Raw genomic sequence first — 23251 nt, 5'->3', positions numbered from 1 at the left:
AAGTGTTATCACAATTGAGTCATTGCAACTGATATTGCTACCTCTCGTCGCTGTTATTGCTAAGTTTCACTGGTGTTATTCCTACCTCGCATAACTCTACACTGCTGTAAAAGTCAAGGCCATGTTCAAGTGTACAAGTCCTTGTGGGAGCAGACTTGCCTTCAAATAGTATTTACAGTATTCAGATACTTTAATCGTTTGATCGAGCCTGCCTGCAGTAAAAAGCATGGGCAGGTTTTACACTTTTGGGACTATTCCATTGGTTCCATTGAGAGGTGCAGGCTCAATCAAGCACAGCTTAAGTCTTTGAGAGAAAAAAATGAGAATTCTATTTCAACCCAGCGCTGTGTGGGAGTTGGGTTGATCAGTGTTCATATTTCAAAGGTCTCTTTCGCTGTCCAAGTCTCACTTCCAACTTTCATTTAGAGAGAGAACCCTACCTCCCTAACCACCCAGAGCCCACCGGTTTACGATGTACTTTGCTAATTACACGTTCATTTAAAAGCCTCCGAGTTGCCGATAAATTACAGGGTGTTTACGACCGCTTCCGTTCACATGCGGTTGATGGCGAAAACTCGGCGTAGCGGTTAGCCGTTGGGTTAATTATGTACGCTGAGACCAGCTTCCGTCGTGACAGGCTGATGGTGTGCCGTAGACTATTTGCATGATTCATAAATGTATTGTTAACAACCTATTAATTAACATTGACCAAGTAAATACAGTAAATGGGCTACAATGAACTTTCCGGTCAACATCAGCAGATAGAATGAAGTAAAAATCTATATCAGATATGCTCGTAGTCAACCAAATACATTGACATTTGAGGTGAGGTGAGAGGAGAGGAGCTACCAAACCTGTGAACCGGTGGAATATCTCCCTGGTGGGCGGGATGCTGAGCTCTTCCCAGAGCCAATGGAACTCTCCACACTCTTGCCACTGCAACAGTGGGTACGCAGACACTTTCCGTACTCTTTACGCACCTGTGAACCACACACACCCACACACACACATTCCCATTCAGACGCAGAAAACCAAACAACTTGTTGGTGATACTGTGAGAAAATGAATACTGTAGTTAATAACTACATTACACTCTAGCTTGCTACATGGTAATAAGCCATGTCATGTATAATTCTGAGCTAACCACTTTGCATTTCATGTGTGGTTTGAGAAGCTGACTAAAGCTCATACAGCAAGCTAATTGTCACGCCTTGGTCTTAGTATTTTGTGTTTTCTTTCTTTATTTGGTCAGGCCAGGGTGTGACATGGGTTATTGTGGTGTGTTTTTTGTTTTGGGGTTTTGTGGGGTGACTAATTAGTCTATGGCTGCCTGAGGCGGTTCTCAATCAGAGTCAGGTGATTTATCGTTGTCTCTGATTGGGAACCATATTTAGGCAGCCATATTCTGTGAGTGTTTTCGTGGGTGATTGTTTCTGTCTGTGTTAGTTAAACTATACAGCCTGTCTGGTGTCTCCTCGTTCCGTTTGTTGTTTTGTATATATATATATATATATATATATATATATATATATAGTTACTTCATGTATCGTCTATTCTTCATTAAAGAACATGAGTAACCACCACGCTGCATTTTGGTCCGACTCTCCTTCAACAGACGAACGCCATTACAGAATCACCCACCACACCCGGACCGAGTGGCGTGGTAACAGGCAGCGACAGCAGGAGCAGCGAAAAGAGGAACGGACATGGGAGGATGAATTGTTCGGAGAAGGACCCTGGGATCAGCCTGGAGAATATCGCCGCCCCAAAGAAGAACTGGAGGCGGAGAGCGGAGAGGCGCTGGTATGAGGAGAAGCAACAGCGGCAGCAGGAGCAACAATATAGGGACTACACTACTTGGGAGGAAATAGACAGGTGGGCGGTCGACCCAGGGAGAGTACCGGAGCCCGCCTGGGATTCGCTGGAGCAGTGTGAAGAGGGTTATAGGAGAATGGAGTTGGAGAGACCAGAAAGACGGCGCAGAAGGAAACCCAAGAGTCAGCCCCAAAACTTTATTGGGGGGAGGCTCAGGGAGAGTGTGGCAGAGTCAGAAGTCAGATCTGAGCCAACTCTCCCTGTTTATCGTGAGGAGCCAAGGAGGAGACCAGAACCAGAGCCGGTGTTAGAGGTGAGCAAAGCAGAGACTGTGAAGGAGTTAATGGGGAAAGTGGAGGAGAGAGTAATGAGGGAGTTGCTAGTATGGTGCTTTAGGTACGATATTTGTCCGACGGAGCGTGTCGGGGATTTAATGGCACCTGGGTCAGCGCTCCATACTCGTCCTGAGGTGCGTGTTAGTCGGCTGGTGAAAATTGTGCCAGCCTCAAGCACTAGGCCTCCTGTGTACCTACCTAGCCTCGCACGTCCTGTGCCAGCCCTGCTCTCAGGCTCTCCAGTACACCTTCACGGTCCGGTCCATCCTGTGCCACCTTCACACACCAGTCCTCCGGTGGCAGCTCCCCGCACCAGGCTTCCTGTGTGTGTCCTCGGTCCAGTTCCACCAGTGCCAGCACCACGTATCAGGCCTACAGTGCGCCTCGCCTCTCCAGCGCTGCCGGAGTCTCCCGCCTGTTCAGCGCTGTCGGAGCCTTTCTCCTCTCCAGCGCTGCCGGAGTCTCCTGCCTGTTCAGCACAGCCTGAGCTTCCAGTCTGCATGGAGCAGCCTGAGCTGCCAGACTGCATGGAGCAGCCAGAGCTGCCAGTCTGCATGGAACAGCCAGAGCTGCCAGTCTGCATGGAGCAGCCAGAGCTGTCAGTCTGCATGGAGCAGCCAGAGCTGCCAGGTTGCATGGAGCAGCCAGAGCTGCCAGTCTGCATAGAGCTGCCAGTCTGCATAGAGCAGCCAGAGCTGCTAGTCTGCATGGAGCTGCCAGTCTGCATAGAGCAGCCAGAGCTGTCAGTCTGCATGGAGCTGCCAGTCTGCATGGAGCAGCCAGAGCAGCCAGTCTGCATGGAGCAGCCAGAGCTGCCAGTCTGCATAGAGCAGCCAGAGCAGCTAGATCCGCCAGTCAGCCAGACTCTTCCAGATCTGCCAGTCAACCAGACTCTTCCAGATCTGCCAGTCAACCACTCTTCCAGATCCGCCAGCCAGCCAGGATCTGCCGGAGCCAACTACCTGCTTGAGCTTCCTCTCAGTGCTGAGCTTCCTCTCAGTGCTGAGCTTCCTCTCAGTGCTGAGCTTCCTCCCAGTGCTGAGCTTCCTCCCAGTGCTGAGCTTCCTCTCAGTTCTGAGCTGCCCCTCAGTCCCGGGCTGCCCCTCAGTTCCGAGCTGCCCCTCAGTCCCGAGCTGCCCCTCAGTCCCGAGCTACCCCTCAGTCCCGAGCTACCCCTCAGTCCTGAGCTACCCCTCAGTCCCGAGCTACCCCTCAGTCCCGAGCTACCCCTCAGTCCCGAGCTACCCCTCAGTCCCGAGCTACCCCTCAGTCCCGAGCTGCCCCTCAGTCCAGTGGGGTTCTGGGTGAGGACTACTAGGCCATGGTCGGCGGCGAGGGTGGACTATCCCAGGACGCGAAGGGGAGGAACTAAGACATTTATGGAGTGGGGTCCACGTCCCGAGCCGGAGCCGCCACCATGGACAGACGCCCACCCGGACCCTCCCTGTGGTTTTGAGGTGCGTCCGGGAGTCCGCACCTGGGGGGTTCTGTCACGCCTTGGTCTTAGTATTTTGTGTTTTCTTTCTTTATTTGGTCAGGCCAGGGTGTGACATGGGTTATTGTGGTGTGTTTTTTGTCTTGGGGTTTTGTGGGGTGACTAATTCGTCTATGGCTGCCTGAGGCGGTTCTCAATCAGAGTCAGGTGATTTATCGTTGTCTCTGATTGGGAACCATATTTAGGCAGCCATATTCTGTGAGTGTTTTCGTGGGTGATTGTTCCTTTCTCTGTGTTAGTTGACACCAGACAGGCTGTATAGGTTTTCTCGTTCCTTTTGTTGTTTTGTATATATATATATAGTTATTTCATGTATCGTCTATTCTTCATTAAAGAACATGAGTAACCACCACGCTGCATTTTGGTCCGACTCTCCTTCAACAGACGGACGCCGTTACACTAATACAGGGGCATATTTATCAAGCTACTCAGAGTCAGAGTGCTGAATTAGGATCAGTTTTGCCTTTAGATCACAAAGAATAAGATTACATGGACAGGACGGGACCTGATCCTAGATCAGCACTCCTTCTCTGAGACGCTTTGTGAATACAGTCCCTGAACCACAAGGTTAGAGTAAAACACACACCTTCTTCTGGAGGACACAGTGGAAGATGAAGATGAACATGCCCTGCAGGGAGTTGAAGATGGTGAAGAGGTAGGCCATGATGACCGTGCTCTCGTTGACGTACATCAGGCCGAAGGCCCATGTCAGGCCCAGCAGACAGAGCAGCGCTATGGCCCCAATCACCCACGATCTGAAAGCAGAAAGAGACAACGTCAACATTCTGGACGTTCTCAGAACTGCTAGAGAAGTAACAACTCAACTTGAATACTTGAGAAAAGATCTTCGATTTTTGTAGTCTGTAATTTCCTAAAGAAATGTATGTGAATTATCACAAACTATCACCAGTGATGATTGTGGACTAGGGCCCGCATTCTGTCTGACAGATCCCTGTGCATACATACAGTGGGGCAAAGAAGTATTTAGTCAGCCACCAATTGTGCAAGTTCTCCCACTTAAAAAGATGAGAGACAAAATGAGAAAAAAGACAGGTGTATTTTATACTGATAACAAGTTCAAACAGGTGCCATTAACACAGGTAACGAGTGGAGGACAGAGGAGCCTCTTAAAGATTAAGTTACATGTCTGTGAAAGCCAGAAATCTTGCTTGTTTGTAGGTGACCAAATACTTATTTTCCACCATAATTTGCAAATAAATTCATTAAAAATCCTACAATGTGATTTTCTGGATTTTTTTTCTCCTTTTGTCTGTCATAGTTGAAGTGTACCCATGATGAAAATTACAGGCCTCTCTCATCTTTTTAAGTGGGAGAACTTGCACAATTGGTGGCTGACTAAATACTTTTTTTGCCCCACTGTATACTGTAGCTGATGGTAAAAATCTAACTATGTAAATATGTAATTGTCCCAGGAAGCTACAGGTGGAAATGCACAAACAAGGTCTTAGTTTGGTTTCGAGACCAGATACAGGAGAGGTGACTTCAAAGTCAACCAAGCCTCTGAGGTGGTCTGAGGTGGTGTCTGTTCTCAGACTTCCCACTTAGCATTCTGTCGGCAGTGCACAACTCGGAAGGAGCATCGCGACTACCTGTTCACGGAAGCAAAACAAAAAAAAACGGCATTTAAAAACAAACGTTTAGCTATCTTGGTCTGTGAACATACAGATGAACCAGAAAGAGAAGAGAAACGCAGGTAAAAAAAAAAAAATGTTCACCAGACAGACAAAAGTACAAATCTAGATGAAGGGAAGGAGGGAGGAGAGAAAGGAAGCGGAAAATCGACAGGAGGAGTGGAATTAAATTGAATCGTGTGTTCGCCTGCTCCTTGGGGACACCTATCATTTTTCTCTCGCTCGCCTTCTTTCAAGAGTTGCACACATTATTCATCAATTACATGACAGACCATCAGATAGTGTACTCTTTCAAATTTGAACATGGGAGAGAGAGACTATTACTGGACCAGGAACAGTGGAAAACTCAAGGTAACTCCCCAATATTAAAATAGTACTTGGTGTATAATTAATACCGAGACAATAGGCGATACAGTTTGTATGACCTCGGGGCTAGCAGGTATGGCATAATCACTGGAAGACAAATGAATATGAACACATGTAAACACAGTATTTTGAATGTGCTGCCCGAGGGTTGTCCCAAAAGCCTCGACAAATAACGAATCTCTGAATAATTATGCTAGTATAAACAGAAATACCAGTGCACTTCAAATCAATGAAATGATGAAAACAATTACTTTTTTTCAAAGCTTAAATTGCACAGTGCATGACTACTTCTCCCGTGACAAACAGGGAGACTTGTTTCAGCGTTCTGAGATGACTTCACCAGAAGCGTACCCATTTGAACTAATACTGAACAAATGTGAGGTGTGGGTGAATATTCCTTCCCTACGACTTGACGGAGAGCTTCACTAAACATTTACTAAAGGCATGTGGTGGTATCAACATGACTCATTACTTTGTGATGATGAAATGTATGGATAATGAAGGTAATGTGGCATGAATGGATGACCTGTCCATTTTACTCTTACTTGATCTCAGGTTCGTAATCCTCATAGCTGACAGGAAAGAAATGAAAAACAAAATGAAATCAATAACCAAACAAAACTCCAAAGCCAATAATCCAATAATATGATTTTGAATGACACAGTATAGTAATAGGAGAGGGGGACAGACACACAGACATAAAGACAAACATGAAATAATACTCCCCAAAACATGTCTCATCAAATAAAGTACTATATTGATTGCACCCAAAAGTCTTGAAGCCAGAATCCTCTTACTCTCACTCACTCACTCGAATTTTGCGAGTCAGTTACAGGTGCTAAACGTAATTATCGTATTCACAAGCGTCTCCACTCCTCAATAAAAACGGGAGGGCCTAGCATTTCGCCTCAATCGTCTGTAATAAATGGGCCAGGTGCGATAGCAAAAATAAATGATTTATGGAATTATTGGGGCCAACCATGAAACATAATATTCCCAGATCTATCTTAATGACCTGTTGGGAGAGGCACTTCATCAAGCTGATTGCCCCCTCAGGTAGATCCAACGAGGGTGGGCAAAAAATAAGAGGGAAATATTGACCTGGAACTAGGGCAATATTGCAGAGGGATGGGCGACAAACAGTGTGTGTGTGTGTGTGTGTGGGGGGTGTTAGGTAGAGATGCCTAAGGACATAATAGAAGTATCAGGGAGGTCAGGATATGAAGAGGTTATTTTTCATATCTTCCTTGGTTTGTATCTGGTCGCCTTTGCTTTTCACTAAGAATTGAGGATGATAGTTATTTTGCCGTGAGGGCTATCTTGGAAATATCTGGTTCAAGGTAGCAGATATCCTCAGCAACCATCATTTCCTCCTGTTCTCACTCACTCAGGAAATGTTCAAAATACTGTATGAACTGAAGAATTTCGACAGGTATACGTGTCATTTCAAAATGCCTGTCAAAGATGCACAATATACTCAAGAAAAATATAAACATGCAACAATTTCAAAGATTTTACTGAGTTACAGGTCATATGAAGAAATCAGTCAATTGAAATAAATACATTAGACCCTAATCTATGGATTTTACACGTATGGGAATATAGATATGCGTCTGTTGAACACAGATGCCTTAAAAAATAAAAAAAAGTATTTTTGTGCATTCAAATTTGCTATCGATAAAATTTGATAGAAATAATAATTATATTTTTGTTCAGTGCATATTCTTGCATCAGAATTATATATATTTTTTTTACTAAGTTGAGAAACTCTCCTAATTAACCCCCTACCACTTTCAGTCCTACAGACCTGGGCCCATTTCCCAGAGCTGAAGTGGCTCCCGTAGAGCTGGTGAATACCCTCCCAATGATGCCACTCCAGTGTCATGCTGAATGGTTCCACCGCAGCAAAAACAGCACTTGTGCGCTTTCACCGGAAAAAACGAGGGGAAAGTGCTGATTGTGTTAATAGTAGGGTAGAAATATCAAAAATGAAAATAAATTGAGGAGCAAAGTGTTCCAATCCAAAACAACCACATTAAACTGGCACCAATTTCCTTTTTGAAAAGAGACAAATTAGTCAATTCTGAGAGGTGATATGCATTTCAAATGGCTTGAGATCACATTATAGCTCATTGCAATTGGTCAATTGAGTCGCCTTTCACCTCAGCATAAAGGAGTCTCATTGACTAGTTGAAAGGAAATAGGAAATGATGTTATCTACTCAGCAGGATGCCAGTGGTTTAACTAAAGTTTTGTGTACAAAGAAATGTCGATGACATCTCGAATCGATCATACCATCTTAATTTGCATATTCCTTCAGGGTCTATTGTAGGGGAATTCTCAATAAGTAGATACTTTATTCACCATGAAGCATATACAGGACACGTCTACTCACAGTGATTTTTAAGTTATTAAAGAGACGTGTCATGAACAATCTTCAGTACGCATTCCTACGTTTATCAGCACCTTGTGGACTGCAGTCATTAACGCTCAGCAAGTTCCCAAATATAGGGTTCGACAAAGTTTGGTAAACGTTTGCGTAAGAGAGGAAGACAACGTCCAATGTGTGCCAAAGGAACAACAAAGCTAAATCCTACAGAGCACAAATGATTATGGGGTCAAATACAACAGGTTACGCCAACACAGCACTTACAACACATATCGGATGAGGAATTGACACAGGAAAGAGTCTTTGTCTATCGGGAAAGGCAATGGGGACCAAAACAATGTGGCATCTTACCAGTGCCATTCCACAATAAGAATTCCATCATAATAACGATAGCTAACATGAGGAATAAAATATAAAAGACAAGAGTTAAAAAACAAAAACCTCAATGAGACAAAGCATAGCATGCGGTGTTATTCAAAAGAAGAGAAACTGAGTGAGATGAGAGACAAAAAAAACATGGAACATTCATTAAAAAAAAGCAACGTGATGACATCTGAACATAAAGTGAGACATCAAATGTTGAACACACCACCAAATATAACAAAAAGAGTGAAGAAATGTCCTACTAAATTATGACCTAGCAGGAGTCTGGACATTCTTACAATCCAGTAGAATGTTTTCTTCAAAATCAAAACGCTCACTGTGTCAGACTTAGAAACAATCCATTATTTTCATCATCAAACAATTTGATTACTAGTAGCAGGCTAAATTGTTAGCAGTAGCCTAAATCATTTAGAACTTTAAGATTTGAAACTGACACAGTCCATTCAAAGCAACTAATAGTGTGGTTAAAATAGCAGTAGGCCTATTTGTTTTGTATCATATTTGTTTTCATTGTCACAGGTGCCATTTTGGACATCGCCATGTGGAATGAGATATTGTACATACATCTAGAGGGAGGTCTATCAGACGCCAGAGCTGGGAGAGAAGGGGTCATGACCCTTATGTTGTGGTCTGAGAGACAGAGAGGCCGGAGGTGCTGCTTCTGATTGGCCGAGGGAGGCAAGTGTGACAAATCATATGACAGAGAGAACTCTCCACAGAGAAATATATCCTCTCCACAGACAAACAAGGCAATGCATCTCAAAGAAATAATCTCTATAGCTCACTCACAGTATTTATAGATTACATCTCCCTTGATGAATAGCTAGGGGAAGTTCAAACTATACTTACTATATTTTGAGATGTAAACCATTTGTTTCTAATGAGTGATCAAATCATCCAAGTATAAAAAACGGTGTCCTTACATTTCTCCATAGTTACATTTAAAGCCACTCAGTTGGTGACTATCAACTCAATAACCCGTTCAAAGTCGGGTCGCAATATCAAAAGCTGTGTCAACAGTGTTAGCACTAACACGGATGACACTCACAACCTGGGCTGTTGTGGTGACCCCTGTTACCGCCACCCTGGCAGTCATGAGTCATGACCACAGTAAAAATCGCTGTAATAGCGCTTTCTAAGGTGATGAATCATTCAAAACAGCCATACACATAGAGCTTATGCATAGGCTTTATAAACCCCCAAATAATAATAATTAGGATTGTGCTATAAAATACATAGCCTAACGCATATAAGGCATGTCAGAAAAAAAACATAAAACAAAACTGATTTAAGATGTCTTTGGTACATAATTGGTCTAGCTTATACTCCAAAATTAAACAAATGAGAGTAATTACCATTGAGTGTGGACTGTATTATCATGCATGCTGGGTGGACTGGTTACCTTATGCTACACTCCAAAATGTATATCAATGTGTCTGAGAGATAATGTACAGCCCGAGGCGATGCTGTTGGTTCATTGATTGTGCAGGGCTGATTACAGTTAGCTATTGTCATAATTAATTGGGTGACACTTTACCTTTAGCTATAGAGAATATCTCAGCATCCATGCGTTACCCATCGCCTACAGTCTCTCGTTTATTCTTTCCTCGAGCGTGCAGACAGGCTGTCAAAAGTTTAGTGAAACATGTTTATTGTGAAAACAGGTCACTATCGATGTTCTTGAACAGATTTCACTGGGTTTCCCAGACTAAGCCCTGGGTAGCTACAGGAACAAGGTTGGAGAGGCCATGGCATACAGAGTTTGGGCTGAATATCACCTGTCGGGGGCAGCGAGAACAAGCTCCTCAAACAATAGATGAGTGAAATAAGTGTTTTTAAATGTATTTCCCAGCTGTTCATATTCAACTCCTGCTCCTCCACTATCAAACCGAAGTACAGTAGGTGGGAAAGCTACAGTAGCCGCCTCCATCCGCTATTCGAGTGCGTACAGATGACATGTCTTTGTCCCCCTGCCCCTTGTTCCTGCCCCTTGTTCCTGCCCCTTGTTCCTGCCCCTTGTTCCTGCCCCTTGTTCCTGCCCCTTGTTCGTGCCCCTTGTTCCTGCCCCTTGTTCCTGCCCCTTGTTCCTGCCCATTTTAAAATGAACCTAATTCTAGATATTACACAAGATTACATTGAGATCAAGATCAATAGCCTACAGTCGCACCATTCAACTATACACACCTTAGAAAGTCTTAGAAATTACAACATACACTGCATTTGGAAACTATTCAGACCCATTGACATGTTGCTGTTTTTTAAGCCTGTCTTTGCTTTGTCATTATGGGGTATTGTGTGTAGATTGATGAGGGAAAACAAAACTATTTCATCCATTTTAGAATAAGGCTGTAACGTAACAAAATGTGGAAAAAGACAAGGGGTCTGAATACTTTCCGAATGCACTTTATGTTGCAATTTCTAAGACATTCAAAGGTTTGTGTAATTCACAACGACAGTTGCCAAATAATTCTAAATCGAGCATTTAGGACCCGTTTCAAGTGATCACTTTTACGCTCAACATAGCCACTTCATACGCACACTTGCTCTGTAATGGTAAAAAAATATCCTTTCTATTTTATTCACCTAAGTTCAATTATATTCTTCTTACTATAAAATCAGATCAAATAAAATAATGGCACGGGGCTTATAAGCATATCTTGTCAGCTAAATGAACAAGCCTACAGCTTATGGCATGGAGCATAGCCAGATAATATAGGCTTACAGTAGACCAACTCCTATTCTGTTCTTCTGAAATACATTTTCTTTCCTATCATAATGTTTCTTTCGACCTGACTAAAATAAATAACGGATTTATTGTGATGGTGTGATTGTGATGGTGACCGCCACAGCCCTAATCACAAATAAACAAAACCAAGCCAAACTCACGTTCATCCTAGCGCCAATCAGAGTCCACAGAGACGCAACAGTACGCACGGCCCATCATAACATATAATCATATTCACAAACCTCATTTTAAAATCGGTTGTTATTGAGTCACGGACAAATGTCACAACAGACTGCGCAGCTCTGGGCTTTGAACTCTGCCGTGCCAACACGTCTCAGACCGCTATCGATACTATCCAAAAGAGTGCTGATGACACTGATACAGACGGCTCTGTCTAGTAGGGTGTTCTGTTGTTTATTCGGAACGGGATACACAGAGCAGGCATCCTCTGGAAAACGAGCCTCGGCACTGCAGGCAATGTGAGTGTGTGCCTGCATGCGTGAGTAAGAAAGAGTGTCTACTGTATGTGAGAATGCGTGTGACTGTGTGGGTGTGTGTGGCGGGGTGTATAGTGTGTGTGTGTGTACTCGCTGACAGAACTAGGCCAGCAGGGTCTCACTCCACTTTGACAAAAGCATTGACAGGCGGCTGGAGATGATGCCTAGCATTACAGCCATTAAACACAGTGATGCTTCTAGAGTGTCTTCGAACTTCCGGACAGGGAAAACACAGAAGCTCTTTATCCATCAGTAGGATATAGGAATGGTAGACAGAGGCAGAAAAACGACTTAAGCCCGGCCACAAAATAAGTCTACCCTGACACCTGGTTGGACTAACACCCCTAAGTGAACCAGAAAAATGCTGTGTCATCGTTTTGGCTGACTCCTTTCGTCTCCTAGAGGCGCAAAGGGCCTCACGGTGTCATTGTGAACTAATGTAGTGTTCCAAGACACCACCGACTCCACTTTGTTCCAAATGACCTTGAATGACTATTTAATCACTTAACAAACAGATACACATCATGACCAAAAGTATGTGGACACCTGCTCATTGAACATCTCATTCCAAAATCATGGGCATTGATATGGAGTTGGTCCCCCCTTTGCAGCTACACCAGCCACCACTTTTCTGGGAAGGCTTTCCACAAGATGTTGGAACATTGCTGAAGGGACTTACTTCTATGTGGCCTACCACTTCACGGCTGAGCCGCTGTTGCTCCTAGACATTTCCACTTCACAATAACAGCACGTACAGTTGACCAGGGCAGCTCTAGCAGGGCAGAAATTTGACAAACTGACTTGTTGCAAAGGTGGCATCCTATGACAGTACCACGTTGAAAGTCACTGAGCTCTTCAGTAGCGCCATTCTCTGCTGCCAATGTTTGTCTATGGAGATTGCATGGCTGTGTGCTCGATTGTATACACCTGTTAGCAATGGGTGTGGCTGAAATAGCCAAGTCCACTTATTTTAAGGGTTGTCCACATACTTTTTATATATAGTGTAACAATCATAGCTTGACATAAAATACAAAAATGATTCAAATTTAAATCAATGACCAAACCTTCAACATTTTATCTAATCTCACCATTGAGACCGATTGTTTTGTGGTGATATCACAATAGGTGGTTAATTTGTTTTCACAAAACACAGTGAGCATATTAAACACATTCATACTAATTCCTTCATTGTCACTCAAACTGCAACGCCAGTAAACTGTGGGATTTATAATGTCATTCAGAGTTCCATATCCCGAGTGGCAGGGAGTGCACGCACAAGCGCACACCCAGATGCACACACCCACCCACACACACTCCCATTTATGAATATTCATCCGTGTGTTAGCGGATGCCGACGGCCCAGTTTCATTCTACCAGATTGTCTCGTGGCCTTTTCCCTCAGCCGACCAGGGTGCTCTTCCGATAATGAAGTACGCCTGCTGGAATACCTGTCCTGTTTTAACCCTTGCCTCCCCACCATGACACAACCTTTGGTGATAATGAGTTATGAACCTGGAGGGCTCTGCTTCCTGCATCTCTGCATGGCCCTTCTCACCCTTCAGAAGTGTTTTGAGAGGTTCACAGGCAAAAAAACGGAAGAAGTTATTTTAAGCAGCGACACATGGTATAACGACACAGCTTCCATCTCAAAGTCTAGGTTTAGTGTGAGGTACATAACATTGATTGTTCAATATAATTTTGCTGTTTCGGCTGCATTTATGCAAAGGTGACTTACAGTTAACATTTGTTCAGTATATGTGGCCCGTGCAGGAATCGAACCCACAACCCAGTGGTGTATTTGTCCAACTGATTCGGTTGCAAAATGGTTCTTAAAACGGAAGCGAATGGCACGAAGTGGGGAGGGAACTCTCTCAATATGTCGGTCCCCCGCCGGGTGCACATTTAGTTTTTTTGCCCTAGGTCTACACAGCGGATTCAAATAACCAACTCATCATCCATTTTTGATGATTTGGATCAGTGGTGTAGTGCTAGGGGAAAAAACAAACGTGCACCAAGGGGGGGCCCCGGGACATCGTTTGGGAAACCCTCCTCTAACACACCGAGCCATCAGAAACTGTTCTGTCATATACCAATGTACTAACTCCCATGTACTAATGTACATGTCTGGAAGGTCTCAATGCCTGAGAGGACGAGGGACTTACTTGATGTTGTCGAGGCAACCCGAGTCGGGTTTGAGGATGGCGGTGTGGTGGAACATCTTGTACAGCGCGATGCCCAGGAATATCACGTTGAGCTGGGAGAGATGGACGAAAGAGAGGAGGGAGCACAGCTGAAATGGAGTTTGTGTGCTTGTTGGTGTTGATGCTTTCATACATTTTTTAAACCGGGGAGACATTGTTACAGTTGAGTTGAGTATGTTGTGTCGAAACACGATGTGGTTAACCCACTTTGCCAAGTAGAGCACAAAATTATATGAAAATTGTATTACAGTATAACTGCCACATATAGAAGTGCCATGTTGTACTTGACAATGAAGTTGAACTAGTTGGCTCCTGATCAATGCAATGGCTGGAGTCTGTCCAAAATGAATGTACTAAACATGCAGTTAACCATAGGAAGCAAACTACATTTGAGACTGATAGATTTGCAGTTGCAGTTCTCCAAACTGCTCTCATCAGGAGTCAAATAATGTCAAACAGAACTGAACATATAGGTTCGGTAGAAATACCACAAGTATAGCCCAATAGAGGAACCACATAGTAGTATGGAGCATCAGAATTGTTATTGTTATCATTTTTTATGCCTCAAACATGAATCAGCTAAAAGCTCAGATGTCATTGTGGACCAGAGGTACAGCTATCTCAAGATGGTATTGCCCCTCAAAAAGACACCCATTTGAAAGCTAACTCGTACTACACTGTGCTAGGGAAGTGACATTCAGCTAACTGAGCCACAGTTTGAATCCCCCCCCCCGACCTCCTAGAGGGACAACGCTTCCAGACGGAGTCCTTGTATTTTTCCCCAGTATATGCTTATGCGGTTTATGAGTGTCTGCTTGTGTGTGCATGTTACTGAGTCTGTGTCCTATCTCTGTGCCTCAAGGTACAAAGTAGCAGCATAGATGGAGTATAATTCCAGGCGGAAGTTCTGGGCGAAAATCAATCATTATCATGGAACGGGATCACTCCGAGACTGAATACTGAGCAGTGTTCGTCTCTCCTCTCTCCCTCGCCAAAGACATCTCTGTCAGTTGTGCGGAAAAAGCGATGAACCGGAATAATTCACAATTCACATCCTCATCCATTTCTCGCCATGACACCTGACCAGCAGTGGCTTTATATTACAGTGGAAAGTGGATGTTAAGCTCTCTCTGGACCATTTAAGTGGTGCCCTGAGGTGCTAAGTAGGGTTAATGAGATAGTATGGTAGTGGGAAAGTAGGGACGCTTACCATAATTATCAAGGTTGCCGGTCCTATGAAGCTCCAAATGAAGTAGGTGTCCAATCGAAGCCAGCACCTGGAGGTGGAGGAACGAGACAGGAGAGAGAGAGAGAGAAAGGGCGAGAGAAGAGAGAGGAGAGAAAAGAGCGAGATGAGAGAAACGCACAGGACATACATCAACGTGGAGGCTGGAGTGACAAAGAGAAATGAGCACTTCAAACACAGTGCCCGCAAGGGGGTAGGAGAGTTATGACCGTTACATGAGGGTTTGGAGGGAGGATTTGGGTGGTTTCAGAGTCATAACTTCTTATTGGCTGTGATGGTCACAACAGTGTTATCAAAAGGACAAAACTCTAATGTGGCTCCGGGCTGAAGTTTCCCCGAAGTAGCCTTGCGGTTAAGAGTGCCGGGCCAGTAAACAACGGTTCACTGGTTTGAGCCCCAGAGCCGACTAGGTGAAAAATCTGTCGATGTGCCCTTGAGCAAGGCACTCAACCCTAATTACTCCTGTAAGTCACCCTGGATAAGACCGTCTGCTAAGGTACCCAATCCTAACCTTAACCGTTAGTGGAGGGAAAAGCTCAACTACATCAGGATCAGCGTCAACTTCCCCCTACTTCTCTAAAAATGATCCTGTGTGCAGCTGGTATGTTCATTGGGTTAGAGGTTCATTCCATATAAGGAATAGAATAGTAGCACAGAATTGATGCTTTGAAACGTTTGCACAGAAAATAATAGGAAATTCTGAACTTCTTAATGGAATTCCATTCCCTTAATTTAATTCCATTCCCAAAACACCTCCTGATTTGACTGACTTTAAATGTAATGGACTTCAACCATACAGACACTAACTCAGATACATTTTCTTATCACATTTTCCTTTCGAGCACAGTTCCAGCAACTAAAGTGGATGTCTTACCAGGCCAGCTCAGAACAACTCGCCTCAGCTCGGCAGTGTGAAAAGCGCCATAGAGACAGATGAACTGTCCAGCCTCGTCGTGTTAACCAATGAACCACTCTCACGGACACATTACCATATTAACAATGCAACACCGTGCGCTTGCTTGACTTCTCCGTGGCAGTTACGAGACTCTAGTTGGTTGATTGAAAGCGAACGGGCCCAGATATGAGAGCGCATGGGAGCAGATGTGGGATGAAGGTGATACTGGGAAGGCGAACGACAAAAATGAAGTTGATTCATGACCTTCCGGCTAAATTATTAATAGTTTAATCTCCGGCTCCGCGCGATAGACCTCCATTTTTGGCCATCGGAAATTACAGTTTCCTACTCTGTTGTCATTTGGATGACAAAGAGGCAAAATGGAAGTGGCAGCGAATTAGCCGTAATTCAATAGCATTTTAAGGCAGATTGAAGTGTGAAGAGGAGTGCGCACTTAGCTTCGGACAGCGCAGGCCATACTCGAACACAGGGAGGAAACCCGACAATGCAACTCAAGATTTAATTATAACTTGTCACCTCATATCCCAGACTACTATAGTGAGTGTTCAAGAAATCCTGAAAAGAGATTCATTTTTCTTACATTCATTTCATGGACATTTTCACACGGCATGGCCCTAATGGAATTTTTCAACGATATAAAGTGTCGGTAGCGTTATTAGACTTGAAGTGAAAAGCTCAAAAGCATTGGCCGGGTTTTTACTAATACTTCACACACTAACGTGCTCGATCACAACCCGATGCCTTGATGAAAGTCAAAATATATATAAACAGAATATACCGAGACAGAAAACAATGCATGCATTCCAAATGGCACCGTGTGAGCCCTATGGGCCCTGGTCAAAGGTAGTGCACTATATAGGGAATAGGGTGCCATTTGGGTGCCAGTGGGTGTTCATTTTGTATTACTGGGACTTGATACTTCTCCCCCTGGTCAAGAGATGATGTAAACACACACAAGTAGTCAATATAAATTCTGCTGAACGCTAAATTGTTTCTTTTTTTTTACCACGTCTGATCACAGAAAAGCAGATTTATTTAAAAGGCAATGGCTGTCATTTCTGCCTTAGTGCGTGAACCAGCAAGCCTCCCTGCCCACTGTCCTCTCCAGTCATGACAGAATTCTCTGTTGCCTTTTGAGTCTATCTATTTTCACTTGTGTCAGGCTGAAGCTGTATTGGTGGCCATCTCCTCAGAATCCTCTTGGTAAAGAAGCTAAGGGAATAGAAACCTGGGACCTAGGTTCCCCGATAAGACAGAATAGCGTTTTCTCTCCCAACGTCTAGTGTTGGGTACTCACGTCGGTGACACTGATTCACAGCAACGTGACACATTAGTTGAGCTCAAAGAGACACTTTGTAGAGGGGGGAGAGAAAAGCGCTACCGAGACAAGACAACTGAAAGAGACTAAGTCACGCGTGACGACTTCTCTCTCATGATGGGCTCCAGGTACGCCAAGTTGTTGAAATGCAGTTTGTCTATTGCAAAATGGATAGAGTGGCCCTTAAAGTTGTAACAAACTGTCATTATTAATGTCAGACAAATGACCAAGTAAAGGATTTATGGTGAAATGTGAGCAAGGTGCCTATTTTGGTTGCAATGTTGTGATTTGTGAATATGAAGTGAGTTCATCTTCTTATGGTATAACATGGTGTGTGTGCGTGTGCGTGTGCGTGTGTGTGTGTGTGTGTGTGTGTGTGTGTGTGTGGGCGTGTACAAGCGCGCACTTGAACATGTCCAGTATGACATGTTTGATGAAACATCTCATGAGCAAACTGCTGATGCTGGTTTATATTTTTTCGATCGGCTACAGATTTAGTGAAAGTGGAACGGTGTCTCCGTGCCATTGTTAGGACGGCTGGTTCATGTTTCAGAGAGAAGCGCGAGAGCAAATCAAATGAGCATCTCGAGCATCTTCTGCAGGGAAACAGAAGAACCGATGAAGACTGCCGTCTCGCCGTCTACCTTTCTCTCTTCGTCTCAGTCTAGCCCCCCTCCCCTCCCTCCCCAATCTCTCCATCTATTGCTCCCTCAGATAATTGGGAGTCATGTGAACGCTACAGGCGCTAACCACAACGGCTTGACATTCACACGGCTACGGCTAGCGTTTGAGCTTGCATTTTCCACTGTTAAAACATTTTGTCAAGTCAGCAGAAGTCCTGTTTGAGAATAACCACTCAGGTTATAATGAGCAGAAAACGCTACTCATTATTAAGGGGTGATGAGGAGCATTAGTTATTGCAGCAATGCCAAATATATATCGTTGGAGGCTAACGACTACCACAAATAGTTTTTACTCAAAATGAGTCAGCCGAATCAGTATGGCTGTGGGAATGTGTGAGAAGTAAACTGACTAACTAAATGTGCAAATCAAATGTAGTGTCAGGACAGGAGTTTTTCTTGTCTAGGTGACGTGACGAGGAACAACTCTGTGCCCTTGTTATAGTCTACAAGATGTTTCTATTTCAGGTCACACGTTCAGGAAACCCCTCATCTGGGAACATATTCATAAAGAGTCTCAGAGTAGCCATTTTTACGTCAGTAAAAGTGTTTATACAGAAACTCAGCCTAAAACACCAAAGAGCAAGCAATGCATCCGAGACCAGCACTCCTACTCTGAGACACATTATGAATACAGGCCCTGATCTTAAAATGAATTTCTCTAAAAAAATGTTAAAAAGAATGGCACAGCAGAATGGAACGACGTCTCGGCAGCCGTTAAACAAAACAAACGCCCAGAATAACCTTACTGAACCTATCACAACCATATTGACTAGTTCAGTTATTATTATATTATTATTATATGGCCAGCAGCCTGGCATTGTGTATCATAAGATGGTATTAGTCGCACAGATGACTTCTTTGAACAAGCCATTATTAATTTTTTTTAAAACCTTTTGAATTAAAAAAGTATGTTATTATAGTATAATACATGCCACTTAGTAGACACTATTATCCAAAGAAACATACGTTTTTCATATGGTTGGTGCCAGCAGGAATCAAATCCACGATCCTTTGCATTGCAAGCGCCATGCTCTACCAATTGAGCCACACAGGACCATATAGGCTATGCCACCAGCAGCCTTGCCTCCAAGTAAGAGCTTGTCTAGAAGTGTTTCCCAAACAGGTCCCAAGACCCCCTGTCGTTTCACACATTTGTTCAATTCGAACCCGAGCACACCAGATTTGACTAATCAAGGGCTTGCTGATTAGTTTGAATGAGGTGTACTGGAAAATATCAAATAGAGGAACACATGGTGCTTGCTGAGAGGTTTAAGCAACACTGCTTTAGAATCTAGACCATAGTAGTTAATGGGTTAATAGCCTGTTTCCTCTCTAGGTTTCTTCCTAGGTTTTGGCCTTTCTAGGGAGTTTTTCCTAGCCACCGTGCTTCTACACCTGCATTGCTTGCTGTTTGGGGTTTTAGGCTGGGTTTCTGTACAGCACTTTGAGATATCAGCTGATGTATGAAGGGCTATATAAATACATTTGATTTGATTTGATTTGGCATGGCATGGTTCTAACGACAGGGTTCCCTACAGCGAGGTTCTAAAGATGGGGTTCTAAAGCAGTGGTTCGAGTTCCGGTAAATACTCACACTCGATCCGTGCCGTAGCTCCGGTAGTCGACAGCGGCCGACACAGCCACAACGAGCGCGGGCACGCCGTAGCCCACCAGGTAGAAGTAGCGTTTGCGCGAGTGCTCACTCTCGAACACCTCCACCAGCATAATGTAGAGCTGCACACCCTCCAGGAACATCCAGGTGAAGGCAGCGAGGAAGAAGAAGTGGAGCAGGGCAGCGAACACAGCACAGGCAATCTGAGGAGGGGAGAGGAGACAGTACAGGTCAAAGGTTAAAGGCTTAAAATCGGACAGAAAACGTGTCGATGTGCAGCTAAGAATTCCAAGAACAATACGGACGACAGGTGTTACTCACTCATGATTTTATTCCTATTATTAAAACATTTATTTTCTATTATTCAAAAGCCCTTTAGGGCGTGAAACGCCAGTCTCATGCATTTGACAAGGTAGTAGACATAAATAAACAAGGAACTAATTACTTTTCAAATGAGCGAGAGTTGCTCCATGCTTCAAATGAAAAAGGGCATGATATCACCAACTGGAATGGACAGGAGCGCCAACACTGTGCATGCACACCCACACCCACACACACACACACACACACACACACACACACACACACACACACACACACACACACACACAGTACTTGCAACGACTGTAATTGATCCGATTATTGGAGCAATTGGTCATACGCGAGGTAATTTGTTCAACGGTCATTGAAATTGGTTTCAATTAAATGACTCTCAGGTTCAGTGGCCATCACCGCAGTGAGGAGGAGTGATCTTTAAATTGCCCAGTGAATCAAGACCATCATATCTTATGAAAGGGAAGAGTAGAGGGCAAAAGCACAGCCTGCAAACGTCCATTGTTCAGCAGGGTCCACGTTTATATGAGCAGGTGTGTGTCTTTCTGTGCCTGTCAATGCACTAATTGTGGAACAGACTTTACATTGCGTACCTCACACACACACACACTTTCACTGCTCCTCAAAATCCTCTCACCACCTTCCCTACTGCACCCTGTTTATAATGACTTTGCCCTTAGTGCAGAACTCTACCAGATACCAGCGACAGCCAGCGACAGTCATTAAAAACAGTGATGGCCTAATCCAGATTATCAGCAGCGTTTAGAGATCAGTCTACTGCTCTACATCATGACGGGAGGTTTATTGCAGTGGCGGGTGGTGGAAAGGGGGGAAAAGGGAGAGGGCGGGGGGGAGCGTGTGCGTGTGGTCATTTGATAGAAACACAGGAGCTTGAGCTGTGTCAGGTGAAGTAACAGGGTGGAACTGGGAGAACCAGGGGGACTGGGGAGGAACTGGCTGAAGGAGTATTTGGGAGAGATGCTTAGAAAGGTCTAGATGAGGGCAGAGTCCGTGTTGGCTATAGATATCCCATGGTGTTAATTATCATTGCATTTGTATGTTAATATATATATATACAGCAATATATATATACACACACACACACACACAACAAACACACACACACAAACACACACACACACACGTTTGGACACCTACTCATTAAAGGATTTTTCTTTATTTTTACTACTTTCTACATTGTAGAATAACTATCAAAACTATGAAATAACACTCAAAAGTGTTACACAAATCAAGAAATATTTGAGATTCTTCAAAGTAGCCACCCTTTGCCTTGATGACAGCTTTGCACACTCTTGGCATTCTCTCAATCAGCTTCACCTGGAATGTTTTTTCAACAGTATTGAAGGAGTTCCTAAATATGCTGAGCACCTATTCACTGCCTTCCGCCTCTCTGCCTTCCAACTCAACCCAAACCATCTCAATTGGGTTGAGGTCAGGTGATTGTGGAGGCCAGGTCATCTGATGCAGCACCATCACTCTGCTTTTTGGTCAAATAGCCTTTACACAACCTGGAGGTGTGTGGGGTCATTGTCCTGTTGGGAAGAAAAAAAATGTAGTCCCACTAAGTGCAAACCAGATGGGATGACGTTTCGCTGCAGAATGCTGTGGTAGCCATACTGGTTAAGTGTGCCTTGAATTCTAAATAAATCATTGACAGTGTCACCATCAAAGCACCCCCACACCATCACACCTCCTCCTCCATGCTTCACTGTGGGAACCACACATGCGGACATCATCCGTTCACCTACTCTGCATCTCACAAAGACTCAGACCAAAGGACAGATTTTCAATGGTCTAATGTCCATTGCTCCTGTTTCTTGGCCTAAGCAAGTCTCTTCTTCTTATTGGTGTCCTTTAGTATTGGTTTCTTTGCAGCAATTCAACCATAAAAGCCTGATTCATGCAGTCTCCTCTGAATAGTTGATGTTGAGATATGTCTGTTACTTGAATTCTCTGAAGCATTTATTTGGGCTGCAATCTGAGGTGCAGTTAACTCTAATGAATGTATCCTCTGCAGCAGAGGTAACTCTGGGTCTTCCGTTCCTGTGGCGGTCCTCATCATTCAAATAATGATTTACATATTTTCATTAAAAAAAGGTATTTTGACAAATGTATTCATATTATGTTATCTTTCCACAATATATAGTTCCCGACACAAATCTGTGGTTGCCACCCAAGCCGGCTGGTCGTTTGTTCTATCGGTTTGGTTGCCAGAGACGTGACCAAGTCGTTCAGTCTTTTTGTTCTCTATCTATGGACGCGACCCAGTCGTTCGTTCTAAATGTTCCATTGCCATACAAGTTGGCGACGTTCTTATCCTTTGCTTGCGAGTTAGCAAAACTACAGCAAAAACAGGCACGGCAAACAGTGCAGCCAGAATAACAGAAAAGCAGCTGCTTTTGTGTTTGTTTAAGCTGTTTTCTAGTGACATTTATTTGGATACATTCATAACAATGAGCTAATGAGGCACGATTTTGGCTGGCACAGAAAATGTGTTCTCGCATCAGGACACTGTTGTTCAGAGGAGCTAGCCAACAACACAGCTAAAACAATCACTTCAAACTAGCTTCACTCTGTTTCATTTTAACTGTTCTATTGACATTTCTTTGAATAGATCCATAAAAATGGTGCTGATTCATGATCGACTGGCTGAGAAAAGCTGCGTGCGTGTCTGTCTCATCCCGACTCCTGACCCCAACATGTTCATTGCTATGGTACAGCTGGAGATCGAAGTTCAATACTGAAACAACGTTGCAAATGTCAGAGAGACAGACGGCAAGGTCTGTACAAATCTACGCTATTGAAAACCAATTGCTCGTCTAAAAGAAATGGTGAGATAATGTCTAGTTGCTTGGATTTCAAGTTTATAAATTGTCTGGTTGGGCTGCTGACAGTGGATTGCAGTGGATTGCAGTGGATTGCAGTGGATTGCACGTCAAACATTTCAATGTCACAGCCGGTGGTAACTTGTGGAATAGACACCGTCTGGAATGCGGTTTTAACCAAATAAGCATTCAGGATTAGACCCACCTGTTGTATAAATTCCAAAAACAAGTTGAGGAACATGATGTACTGTGCTACTCATAACCATGGTTACATACAGCTTCAAAACATAATAATTTCAAATATATAGCCTAGGCTATGTTCTCATGTTCACTTGAGGTGTCTAAATTAGAGCAGACTAAGAACGGCCATTATATTTGTTCGAGAGGAAACACACTCAACCGTTTGCAACGTTCACTTATTCCAATTAAGATAGCAGA

At 43.9% G+C, this 23251-nt stretch overlaps 1 protein-coding gene across 4 annotated transcripts in view; it reads right to left on the bottom strand.

Moving 5' to 3' along the window:
• Positions 1 to 23251, bottom strand: part of LOC118368775 (adhesion G protein-coupled receptor L3) — a 362805-nt gene that overhangs the window by 11788 nt on the left and 327766 nt on the right. For all 4 annotated transcript variants that reach the window (XM_052497230.1, XM_052497228.1, XM_052497229.1 and 1 more), the window contains 5 exons: positions 19617 to 19837; positions 15070 to 15136; positions 13821 to 13912; positions 4232 to 4400; positions 855 to 980 (listed from right to left, as the gene is read on the bottom strand). In XM_052497230.1, coding sequence (XP_052353190.1) covers positions 855 to 980; positions 4232 to 4400; positions 13821 to 13912; positions 15070 to 15136; positions 19617 to 19837 — 675 coding nt within the window. The remainder of the gene's footprint in view (positions 1 to 854; positions 981 to 4231; positions 4401 to 13820; positions 13913 to 15069; positions 15137 to 19616; positions 19838 to 23251) is intronic.

This window comes from Oncorhynchus keta, chromosome 35, assembly GCF_023373465.1.
Source record: "Oncorhynchus keta strain PuntledgeMale-10-30-2019 chromosome 35, Oket_V2, whole genome shotgun sequence".
In the NCBI taxonomy this organism is placed as follows: Eukaryota; Metazoa; Chordata; class Actinopteri; order Salmoniformes; family Salmonidae; genus Oncorhynchus; species Oncorhynchus keta.
Note: the sequence above shows the minus strand (reverse complement) of the source record. Positions and strands in the feature narration are given on the sequence as shown.